The sequence below is a fragment of the Ptychodera flava genome, chromosome 12, assembly GCF_041260155.1.
Source record: "Ptychodera flava strain L36383 chromosome 12, AS_Pfla_20210202, whole genome shotgun sequence".
In the NCBI taxonomy this organism is placed as follows: domain Eukaryota; kingdom Metazoa; phylum Hemichordata; class Enteropneusta; family Ptychoderidae; genus Ptychodera; species Ptychodera flava.
Genome location: NC_091939.1, coordinates 9,080,572 through 9,092,779, shown reverse-complemented (window position 1 = coordinate 9,092,779; position 12,208 = coordinate 9,080,572). Strand labels below are relative to the sequence as shown.

General features: G+C 36.2%; 1 protein-coding gene across 1 annotated transcript in view; it reads right to left on the bottom strand.

Annotated features, from left to right (window-relative positions):
* Positions 1 to 12,208, bottom strand: part of LOC139144908 (G protein-coupled receptor kinase 3-like) — a 135,301-nt gene that overhangs the window by 16,056 nt on the left and 107,037 nt on the right. The window contains 5 exon segments of the mRNA XM_070715734.1: positions 1,208 to 1,344; positions 2,892 to 3,054; positions 7,881 to 7,976; positions 10,353 to 10,419; positions 11,860 to 11,960. Coding sequence (XP_070571835.1) covers positions 1,208 to 1,344; positions 2,892 to 3,054; positions 7,881 to 7,976; positions 10,353 to 10,419; positions 11,860 to 11,960 — 564 coding nt within the window.

The following is a 12,208-nucleotide window of genomic DNA, read 5'->3' as shown; positions in this document are numbered from 1 at the left end:
GTATGCAGTTGTTTAAGAATTAGTTGAAAAGATTCCTTTTGCACCAGATGGAATTTTTATGATGCAACATGGACTGAGAATTCATGACGAGACTGAAATTAAGATGAGACAGATTTTTCCTCTTACAAAATACAAATTTATCAAATAGGTAACAGAAAGCATGGCAACAAAATCAAGCACTTGAAGGCGACTGACGAGGAGAGCTATTGAAATCCAAGTACTAACTCAACACTTACTCAAGTGTTTACTGCAAGTACACTTACAACTGAGTATTCTCCTTGAACACATTTGGAGATGTTCCCAGATTGAGAAAAGATTAGCTCAAATACACTTTTTCGTATGAATTTCACACACACTGACAAACACAGGATGTTGACCTTTTGCTTATAACTTATTTGAATAAAGCAAGCGCAGCTCCACTGAATGGCTGTAAAAACGCTTATAGCAATCATTTCACAACCCTGTAAAAACTTATTTTAGCCCGTGTATATTTCATTGTGTCAGAATCTCAGGAGAAATATTTTTGAAATCATCAGCTGGGTGTGACTGAAATGGACAAAGAGAAGTTCTTCTCCTGGCCATTACAAATGAATAAATATTTCCTTTCAAAGGATTTTGTCAATTTTGATATCGATCACTGCAGTGGGTTCTTCAAAATCAAAACACTTTCTCTATTTACGCATCATAAGTGCATATTAGTGTTTAAAGTCCTTGCAGCCCAAAATTTAAATGATAATCAGTTATTTGCATGAAGAATACTTGTATGGCTAAAAAAAAATATGACAGTTGGTCAAAATCAGAATATTTTGGTCCCATTTTTTACTAAAGAGTATTGATACTACATTATTCTCGACCGCAGGTCATCCGGGTACTTGCGGTTTTTTCCGTCATTTTTGCGTCACAGCACCGTGAAGGGGTTTGGATTTTTCAACCACCAAAACAATATTCAAAGTTTCAATATACTTAAATGACATAACTTTTAGTTCTGATTTTTTCCACACAATTTCTGTATCATTCGCTCTTCTGTATCGTCTGATCTCTCATTCACCTCGCTCGTATGCGTTTCACCTACTGACGTCACTCAGCGGTCGAGAATACCATTACTAGTTTATGGTACTTTTTTGTGTTGAATCTGTGAATATGTCTGTATGTGTATGTGTGTCTCTGTAGGGGAGTGTCTGTGTGGGTTAATAAGGGATTACCTTACCCCTTTCTCCCCCTCTCCTTGCCACTCCAGTCTATTTGGAAAGAGATAGAAATATCTCTTTTGCCAAGCAGTCAAGAAAGGGCCTCCAAGTTTCAACATCTGTCCATGCATTATGCAGTCTTTGCCAAGCGCATACTCTGTGAAGGATAAGACAAGTTGTGAATCTTTTATGCATATTTGAATATAAAAAAAATACCGCAATTATACGGTGTCGCTCAAATTTGATCAGAATTGGTATATACCAGTATAGGTTACCAATGATCAACAATAAATGTTGTTTCTATCTGTTCAGTGGAGGAAAATTCTACGTTGATGTTATGACAATGATTTCTGCACAGTACAACCAGAAAAACAACAAGAAATATTTAAACCAGAAAAACAAGAATGACAAAAGTAATTAAGGTCTGAAACTTTAGGAACTGGAGGTCAACTTTAGCAACATGCATAGCAGAAACAAGCCCCTCTTAGTTTGAGTATAGACGGTCTTCCCCCCTCTACTGTCTATGGCTTCAGCAGGTCTGTTAATATGTAACAGTTAATAAACAATGACAGGAAATGACTCAAGATCAGTGGCAATGCCATCACTTCTGCACATTTGCAGGATTTCACTTTTTCTTTCATTTGCACATTTTTGACACTGACGTGTTCATTTGAACAAATTCACATCTCAACCCCTGCATCTACCTGTACACCAAATACTGAGATGGTAGCTCTGGCGGTATAGGAGCCTTTGTGTGACGCACATACATACCCACAAATATACTGACATACAGACACGCCACCGACTCATCATATAAGCTGTTTTGGTATTTATATACAAAACCAAATATGAGCTAAAAAACAGCTGTGAGCAGGTCCAGGTGTGTGATAACTTGAGTGAGCCTTTTATGTGGTGTTGCAAAAGCTACATTTCTCCTCCTCCAAATTCACAGAATGCTGTTCTTACTCCAGTGAAAGACAAGCCACTGTAACCAACATGGTGACATGAAATTTGTCTTTGCAGAACACGAATTGTAAATGTTTGAGTTTTGGAGGAATGTCTTTCTACAAAGTTTTTAATTGCAAGTCATGTTACATTCCATTACATAGGAAGAAATCTGGACAAAGTAGATGTCGATTGCAATATATATTGGTATACATGCTGTCATCTTTAAATGTTATACACCAGGGCACTTTTGAGAGATAGTTCACAAGGAAATGGTAGACTAGCAACCATATTAAATAATATCTGTAAATTTTTGTGTAACAAGAGTTCGCATGAAACATCTCACTTTATAAGAAGGCGTACACACTAATATTGCCAATAACATAAATGACATCTTCTATTATCAAAATATTTCCTTTCTGTTGCTACTTGCGATGGTCACTTGTGATCTCACTCTATATAAATAACGTTGTACAAATCTGTGTTTTTCATTACTGTCTTAAATTATAAATATCTGATGTAAAAAATTGTTGCAATAATTTTACATGGAAAAAGAATTTCTTCTATAGGCAAAGCTTGATGGTTGCCCGACAATGGTGGTATTCTGTCAGTTCAACCCTTTCACCACTGCGCTCCGGGGATATTGTTTTTTATAGGAAAATTCAGAGTACTGGTATGGGGTATACAAATTATGATTTTCTGAAACTGGTTTTTGATTTTTTTTTTTGGAAATGTTAAATTTTTGGTGTTTGTTCATACCTCCTTCATCAGGCTGCATGTTTTTCTTGGCTTTCTTTTTAGCCTCTGCTTTGTCAGCATCTTGATTTATTGTCTCGTAGACCGTCTCCGCTATCTCTTGCTGCCATCTCTCTGATATCACCAGCGGGAAATTCTTGTACAGTTCTTGGTCTGCCTCGGTTAGCTGAGAAAATGTTCAGTATGCAATGATTAGTCTGCTGCCAGTGTTTCAACCCGGCTTGAGGAAAATGTGCAATTATTTAAGAAAAAGATGACGTTTCTTCTGTCCCTCACGAAATTGTTTTTGGCTAACCAGGGGAGACTAAAAACATCAAAAACCAATGCAGAGATAACTTGAGCAAAAAATGCAAACAACATTACTACATGCATGGTGGAGATTATGTCTGCAGTCTAACCTCAATTTTTTTAAATACAAAACTGTATCTTTTCACAGTGACCTACATGCAAAATGTTGACATGGTTCATGCACTCAAAAGTTGTTTAAATTCAAGGACTTCAGAGACTTTTTCAGCAATTTTCAAGGACTTTTTGAGGTCCAAAATACCATTCCCTAGATATAATTTTCACGATATATCATTTTTAATACACCATTTTATATATTATATCATGATATCATGACTGATCATCTTGTCATGTTTGAAAATTGTGCTTGATTATCAATTTTCCAGGGCTTTCCTGGATTCAGTTTCATTTTCAAGGACATTTCCAGGACTTTCCTCTGAAATTCTACGACTTTCAATTGACTTTACAGGAATGTACAGACCTTGGTAACGTGCAGTACCAGGTTCTTCATGTGGTTTTGGTGAGAGGGCAGGATGAATGATGAAAACATGCTGTCACAATCCAACACACTTGCTCAATACAAAGAGCTTTTGTGGTACAGGCTTTGTATGCCTGATCGATTCTATCTCCTGGCCATGTTTCTGAGGGAAGATCTCTTGAATGCACACAGAAATTGACTGAATTCACCAGGGACAGAGAGCAAGTTGTTCAAATCTGTGCTCTATCATGCACTGACTGTATCCGAGGTTATCTGGCATGTAGTGTGAGAGTCATGCTCAGAATGAATTCACCACACTGGTCAAGGAGGATAAAAAAATCATGACTGATGTTGAAGAGAGAAGAGTTCCATTGTCTCTACAGTATAGAATACATCGCACGTTAATGGAGGGACATATGGCGACAGATATACTGAAGGACAGAAATGATGCTACTGCCCTCTAGAGTCACAGAAACAAATGTCTGCAAAGGACTGTAGGGTTTCTTTATGTGTGGAATGAATGAAAAAATAATGAAATAGCATACTCGTAATGAAAGGTGACAGAACCTAATGTCTGAGCAAATAGTTAATTTGTTTGATCTTGTATGGTGTCAGCAGTAATATGTCACAGCATTGCTGCACTACGCAATGAGAAATAACAGCCTGTCACCTCATACATATCCTTTCTATCTATATGCAAATAAGAAATCCACTGCAAAATGCACCTTGGGGAGTTGCTTGCGATACAGGTGATGATACTCTTAGTTCATGAAAATTCCGTTCATAAGACAGGGGATGTGGTGAATTGGACAGAGCAACCATACTTAGCACATCTCAACAAAATGTTTTCAAGTTAATTGACAATTTATGGTTTATCTCTGTTTGGATTATTAAATTCTAACAGGTGCTGTTGAGTTGTATGAACATGTTAGCTTCATTTGTTTCTCATTTATCGCACGTTATACAGTACATTCAGGGTGTAAGGATTGAAGAAAACTGCAAGCTGCTAAATTTTTAAGTTAAATAGATGTGTGTATCTTGAAGGAACCAAAACACACATGACTTTTGGGAGAAAAATTCCATGATTAGGCCAGGAAGAATAAATAAATTGTTCCTCAGAATCGCCGCTCTTATTTCAGCCAATATGGATTTTTTTGAAAATGCTGCAAATGTATACTTCTACATTGCAATTATTTTTAGTGCTGTCAGCAATTATTTTTAGTGCTGTCTCTTGCAATGCCAATGAGATTTTTGTATGGAATCCGGGCACGGTGACTATCAACAAATCGAATTGCACTAGTATTTTTATGTGGTATAATGTAACGGGAATTGACTTTCAGCAGCAATATCCATGCTTTGAAAGAGTTCCTGTGTATTAGTTTGAACACCATTATTCGACGTGATGGCTGCTTATCAGTTCCAAAGACATTGCTCAATGTTAGTCCAGATGATACATTCGGGGATTTGTTCAACAAATTACTGACATGTGATAAAAGATGCATCGGTTTTTGACGAGATGTGTAGTGAAAGCGTAAAATTTATTTTGATGAAAAAACGCATGGCTGCCTTGATGTCAAAGCTCAGTTGGAAGTGTCCTTTTGCAGCAAATTAAACATTATAAGTATGTCATTTTCAATGTGTTTTGTCCAGCGGTGTGTGTAAGCATCCAACAATCAGGTGAATGAAAAATGAAAAAGCGCAAATATTAGACCCCAGCTTCAGGACATTAAAGAACTATACACAGTGTCTCGACGTGTCAAATGCACTGTACATTTAAAAGCAAACCCGGCCCAGAATTCAATTGTCAACAATAACAATGTACAGGCTGAGTTGACAAGCTAAATACTGTGTATCTCAATATGCTTTGGGGAGTAAAGCAAGAAACTGTAGTTTACATTAAAGACAAAAACAGTGGAAGAATCATAAAAATTTACAGCTCCTGGCCCTGTGCGGTTGATTTCATTTATCAAAGATAATACAACTTTCAAAGATTTATTCTACTTGGACAGGACCAACAGAATATTTGTAGGAGCTTTAAAGCACCATAAGCTGTATCTTTTGGCTATTTTTTCAGAACTTTTGTTTTGTAGTTTCCCTACACTTTCTGCATTGAATCCCTAAACTGTTTAATGCCAAGTATTTACAGCATATCGACACAACCTATATGAGTATAATCTACATTGTTGTTATTGAAAATTGTATTCAATTCCGGACAAGAATTCATTTGTAAACAATAAACAATGATCACTACACACATACAAGCTGTGTTGACAAAATGAATACTCAAAATTTCAGCATGACAAACGGATTAGGATCAGACACAGTAGTTGATATACAGAAGTAGAATACTGAAAAAGTTGCGTCAAGTTACAGCTTATGTCCCTTTAACAGTTCTGTCACATTTGACTAGACAGTAACTGGATTTATCATTAATTCACACGGATATAAAACAACAAAACGGGAAGTAAAGAGTTTATAGCAATAGGTGTGTTAAAAGAGTCTCATCTCCATTATAAGGACCATCTCCTAGCCAGCATGGAGATGTATTGATATTTCCCCTCTTGGGGCTGCTCTAGTTGAAATTCCATTACAAATTGAAATAAAAGCATATAGTAGAAGTCTTAAGTTTTATAACCCAGAAAATTAAATATGGATGTGGCTATTTGTAAGCCTATAAAAGCATTGCCCAGTCATCGAGCCACTCAGGTAAGTCATCGACGTCTCCTCATGGACCAACAAATTAAATTGATACTGATTAAGTTGTCAAACTTTGCATTATGTGACCTTGCAAGTTGTCTGGGGTCACATCTCAACTACACTTATAGCTTACCGTACAGAATATAGATGCATGGCTGTATCAAAGTACATGCTCCATGGTACTGTAAAAATGTTGTTCATTCTATCCCTTAAATAATTCAACCAACTTCTACTCCACAAATTATTACATTTTTGCCCTTTATTTTTAAATCCTAAAGAAAATTTGTGATTTGTTTAGCCCCTCACAATTCAACCACACCAGCTCTCACATTTAGAAAAACATTTTTCAAATGGATAAAGATTTTTATCTGTTCACTTTCTTGCCTCAACTTTTCTCTACCACCTTAGGTCTGATCATGTTTTGTACCAAATGCATTTTCCTTCAGAGGTTGGAAAACGTTATGTGCCACACAGACAGAACTACACCAGTCTTTACTACAGTATTTAAATCTTCTTTTGTTTGTATAAACACTATCCAAGCATATTACTCCTATTTTCATTCCACTAGACTAAGTTTATTCAAAACTGTCATCACATTCTTTGGTTTAATCAAAAGTGTGCTAACAGTACCTGAAGCACAAACATAGTATGTGCATACACAGTATATAAATATGTGCATGCAAGTATTATCTGTAGAGCTGAGGACATCAACTATTAAAGAACATGTGTCATGAACAGTGGACTGAGAACCATAAATTTACCACAGTCCCAATTGTGGTATTGAGGATATATATAATACAGGCTAGATTTTACTATTAGGATTGCACAGAGAGTCAGGGAAAATGTTGCTATCTGCAAGTCTTACACTTTCTTTCCCATTCTGTGTAGTTGCATAGACTCATGTCTAATGAGATTCATTTCATATTCATTATCATATGCTTGTCTCTGCAAAGACATATCATAATCTATTCGGAAATTACTGATGAAAAACTGTTTTTGACTTTGCCAATTAACTAATATTCTGCATATTAGAAATACTTTTATTTGCAACTTAATTAGTATAAATAGTACATGTTCTGTAATTTCTGGTCACTTTCCACTGTGAGTTAATCTATTTTGCATTGTCACTTAAACTAACTGCTACAATTTGCCATGCAAATGAACAAACCAAATCTATTTTTGTTAAGGAAGTACTGTCACTGCAAAGGGACCTACAGAATCTAACAAACAGAACTGTAACACTGGTTAACCTGTGTTGACAAGTCCTACTTATCAATTTTTAAAGATCTGACCAGACTTTCAGTCCAGCTGCTGCCTTATTTTCGAGCATTTGCAAAGAAAGTTTGTCTTACTGCAACGAGAAGATATAGACAGGTGTGAAAATACCTTGTCAGATGCTTGTAACTTTCTGGCACAAGAAAACCTGATACATGTAGATGGAACAGCTAGAACACTGCCCTCTATGGTGAGATGTACACACTGCATACATAACTAACAGCTGATATGATTTTTCTTGGAATTAGATGACTCACCTTTATTCCTTTAGTGTCCTCTTCATCGAAAGATCCGATGTCAAAAGCATCGGCAGCATTCACCTCGCCTCTTGGCGGTATCAATGGTGGCGGATACTGTAGTTAATAGGACAAAGAACAGATTTTTTGTAATATAAATTACACATATATAAATTCTGACAAAATATCATGACAAGGACAGTGAAAGTATATTTGAAATGCAGAGGTTATGTTGCAGGCTAATTATTGTTGAATTCATAAAAATAATCTAGGCCTTTTTTTTTTTTACCTATCGATTTACGCGTCCATATGGATCAGCTTAACAAATACATAAGGTCTACCTATACTAATATTTATTCTATTCAGTAGTGTTGGTTTTTTCAGGGAATGGAATTGACAATCCATATTTGTCTCGGCCATACGTAGCAGCAAACCGAAGGCAATTTAGTGAAAAATTAAATATTTGCGAGAAAATACTGGCCACAAAGAACAGATCAATGTACTGGAGATTTGTGGAGGAAAAAAATCAATACCACATCAATTTGAAAGAACATGCATGTGATTTTGCATTTTATATATAAATAGGCTTATTTTATGCAAATAAAGTTTGAGTGACAAGCATGTTATGGTGCAATATTGCACAGAGGATAGCAACTTTACAAAACCCTGAATGAAGATGCCGCAATCATTTGTCAACGTTTCATCAAAATATTATCTGAGTCTAAAAAACAGGAGGTCAATTTCCACAAAAAAAAATTTTAAATTGCGTCTATCCCAGTCACAAGCATCACCTTGTCTCCTTAACCCTTTGAGAGCTGTAATTTTTTCCCACCAAAATTTGAGTACAACATTTTACAAGTTTTTATGAATTTTTCTGTAGTTGTTTGATAATTTTGGAACAAATGGACATAAAATTTCATTGGCTACAGTTTTTATCAAAATTTTGGCAAAAATCTGGAAAAAAATTGACTGGGTTACATTTTATAAAGGTGACAAAAATTGACTTTGGCGCTCAAAGGGTTAAAGTTCCAGGGCAAGTACTGGGTCCTTCCTAATATGAATACTCTACATAATACTATGCTTGAGCTCGTAACTCCCTTAAAGTATATACTTTCCGAAAGCCTTAAGATTGGCAAATGTTATTTGTAATCATTATTTACATGAGGATCATGTGACAACTAATTTCCATAACCTAACAAAAATCATTTCAATACCTTTCCCGCACAAATGCTGCAGTGTTTCTGGTTGAAATTGGCACCAACAATTGACAACATGAATTTAAAAAACTGTTTTGGATTTCTTTTACCTATCTTCATATTTTGTATTACTGACTTTAAAAATGTTTTTTGCTCTGGGAATGTGATCAAATCAGTTGGAAAATTGTTGCATCGTAGAAAATGGTCTAAAGCATCAAACAAAAATCGCAGACAGAGTTTGCAAGATATATACAACAGCTTTTTGATCACACAAATGTCAATCAGCAGTACATCAGCAATTGTACAGGGAGGGCAAAAATCAATATTTTGAGATTTTTGAGAGTGCACAAGATGTTTACAAATATAAATCACAGCATTGCCAATATCTACACTTTCAGGAAATACATATTTCAATAGGGTTATGGGTTCATTTGTTGCATAGAATTCCTTGTTCGGATTTGGAAAGTGCCCATACTTGTATCTGAACCTTCAACAGAGATTAATGAAAAGGTTGAAAGGTACCCAGCCTTTTTCTCCTGACAACAAACGCTGAAATGCACCATGGGAGTTCTTTCAAGCCACAACACAATGGCAACAAATTGCAACCTAATCACTGATTTTTCTAACCTTCTTCAGTCCGAACAATTGCATCGATATATGTTACTAATAAACTTTGAAAATATCCAATTCTCCTTGAATAATATCAGAAGGGAATTCATCCCATGCTGTATTGTCAACAGTAATTACTACTGGTTCTTGTGCACACATCTACAGTACGTAAGTATCTATCACAAAATGTCAAAAGTTTGCACTGCTCTATTTTTTATTTCTTTCTAAAAAAATTGTGAATGTGTCTGTCAGTTGTCTTTTTGCTGTGTGCTGTTGTTATCTTCACCTTTTCTGGTCAGATTTTCATATGATCCAATATTTTTAAAGGCTTGGTTTCTACCTAAATACATAATAAGGAACACAGACTTGATAAATTACATTGTCTGGATAGAGCATAAGTATTGACTAGCTGGCTTTTATCAAAAGCGTGCAGCATGACTTGCGTCACTCATAACCTTATCTCAAAGACAGTTTAATGATTCTACATCACGTCTGGCACAGCAAAATACCAGGTATGTCCTTTTTAAGGACACTGAAGTCCCTAAGGGGGTTTGTGCTCAAAACATCGCGACTTTTTTTATTATTTTGTGTATGAGCTCTGACAGTGCATGTAAACTGGTCTCTCAAAAAGTATTTTGGGAAAAACAAATCTGAGATGAATCAGTTGTGTCAAATTACACTGACTTACCTTCTGAAGGTAAACTTGCTGCCAGTCAATGCCTTTGAAGAATGGATGCTCTTTCAACTCACAGGCTCTGTTAGAAATTAAAAGAACCAACATCAAAAGGAACACGGACAAATACTCCCCGGTCAATATTACTCAAGTTTCACAAACAATATCATTTGACTGATCAACTCAATTAAATTATGACCTTTAACCTTTAACCTGTTGTCAAACTATCATGATTTTCACTTATGACCTCATGACCTTTCACCTATGAATGTGATCCAGCTTGTCTGAATGGAGAAATCGAACTTTAAAAAGCAAGATAGATTTGTACAGGTAGAAACAGAAAATGATAATATACCGTATATGATACATTATAGAGAGCAGTGTATGATTTAAGAGTTTGATGACAACAAATTGGGAGGTATAAATCTCTACTGACTTCAAAAACACGCAGAGAAGGACTCTTGCACTTAGATTTGCCCTGCAGCAGACACTACCACAGCTGCTCATTGGATAATTCACATCTCTCCTGGCACAGAGTTCAAGCTGAGAAGGGGCTCTCGTGATAGGTCAAATTAGATCCTAGCCGGAGGATGAAAGGAATCTAGTTTCTCATTGGATGGTAGACCTCTACACAGAACACGCACGAATAACCAAATTACAGCTAGAAATCCTTGCAGACCCATCTCCTCGTCAGGATACCCTCAAATAATGGACAGGTTTTCATATGCATTAGCCAGTTCATAATCATGGTTTTCTGTGAATCATATTGTTTTCTGCAGTAAAGTCCGACTTTTGGAAATGCAGTGAGTGGGTTAAATGACAGATTGAATTGATTGCTATCCGTGTATTGGGCACGAACAAATGAATATCCCTAATCATCAAGCTGGGAAAACCGATTTCATAGAATGGCAATAGAGGTCTAACATAGAGCCTTCAAACTGTGCATTCATTCTACACATCACAAACAAACTGTTTAGTAATCTCTTCAGCCACACCACTCATTGGATATTCAGAATCAATTCAGTGATTATAAACTTACTTAATCTGAAAATTTCACATCACGATATATCATTAATGCTGTCCAACTAAACATGTCAAAATTACTTCAAGAATAAAATAGTAGCTTTCTACCACTAGTATACTGATCTTTGTAAAGTCTATGAGTGAGAGGCTGGGTAGAACACCTGCATGCTGTGTGGAATACTTGTGTGTTTTGTACTGTGAAAAGCTTAGTGTTTCTGTTTTTACTTTTTTGTCAAATCTATGGTCGACAAAGATGCCTTGCTGTACTGTGAAATCTCAGAACATCTCATTGAATAATTATAACCAATGGGTATTTGAAAGTGCCACCTGGGTCTAGAGTTTTCTCAAGGATCTACAGAAGCCTCAAGTGTTTTCCGAGGCCCTTGTTACGTGCAGCTTCTAACAAAAGACTCTACATCACACGCTTTCACACCCTTGTCTACAGTTCTGCGACTTTACTCAGATACATGCATCATGCTCTGTTGCCATGACAACTTACCCCCTGCCTCTGCAGCCACAGCGCTCTGGGACATCCCTCTTCAGTAGTCCATCCAACAGATTCCTCATCTCTTGCGACATGGAATCAGGAAATTCCACATCCTGGGTAAGAAAAGAGAAGTGACTTACATCACTATCTTTGGAAATGGCAATTATTTTCAAAGTACAGAGATACCTGGGGAGACTGGTCGATAAACTTTGCATTAAGGTAGTTCACGCCTCGAAATTAAAAGCCTGTAACTTTTGCTCAGACTTTCCTCTGGGAAACTTAAAACCATTCTCTTTCAATATCAAGAGTAAAAGTTGAAAAAGTTGGGGACAGCATGCAAATTTGGTACTAGGGAAATGAA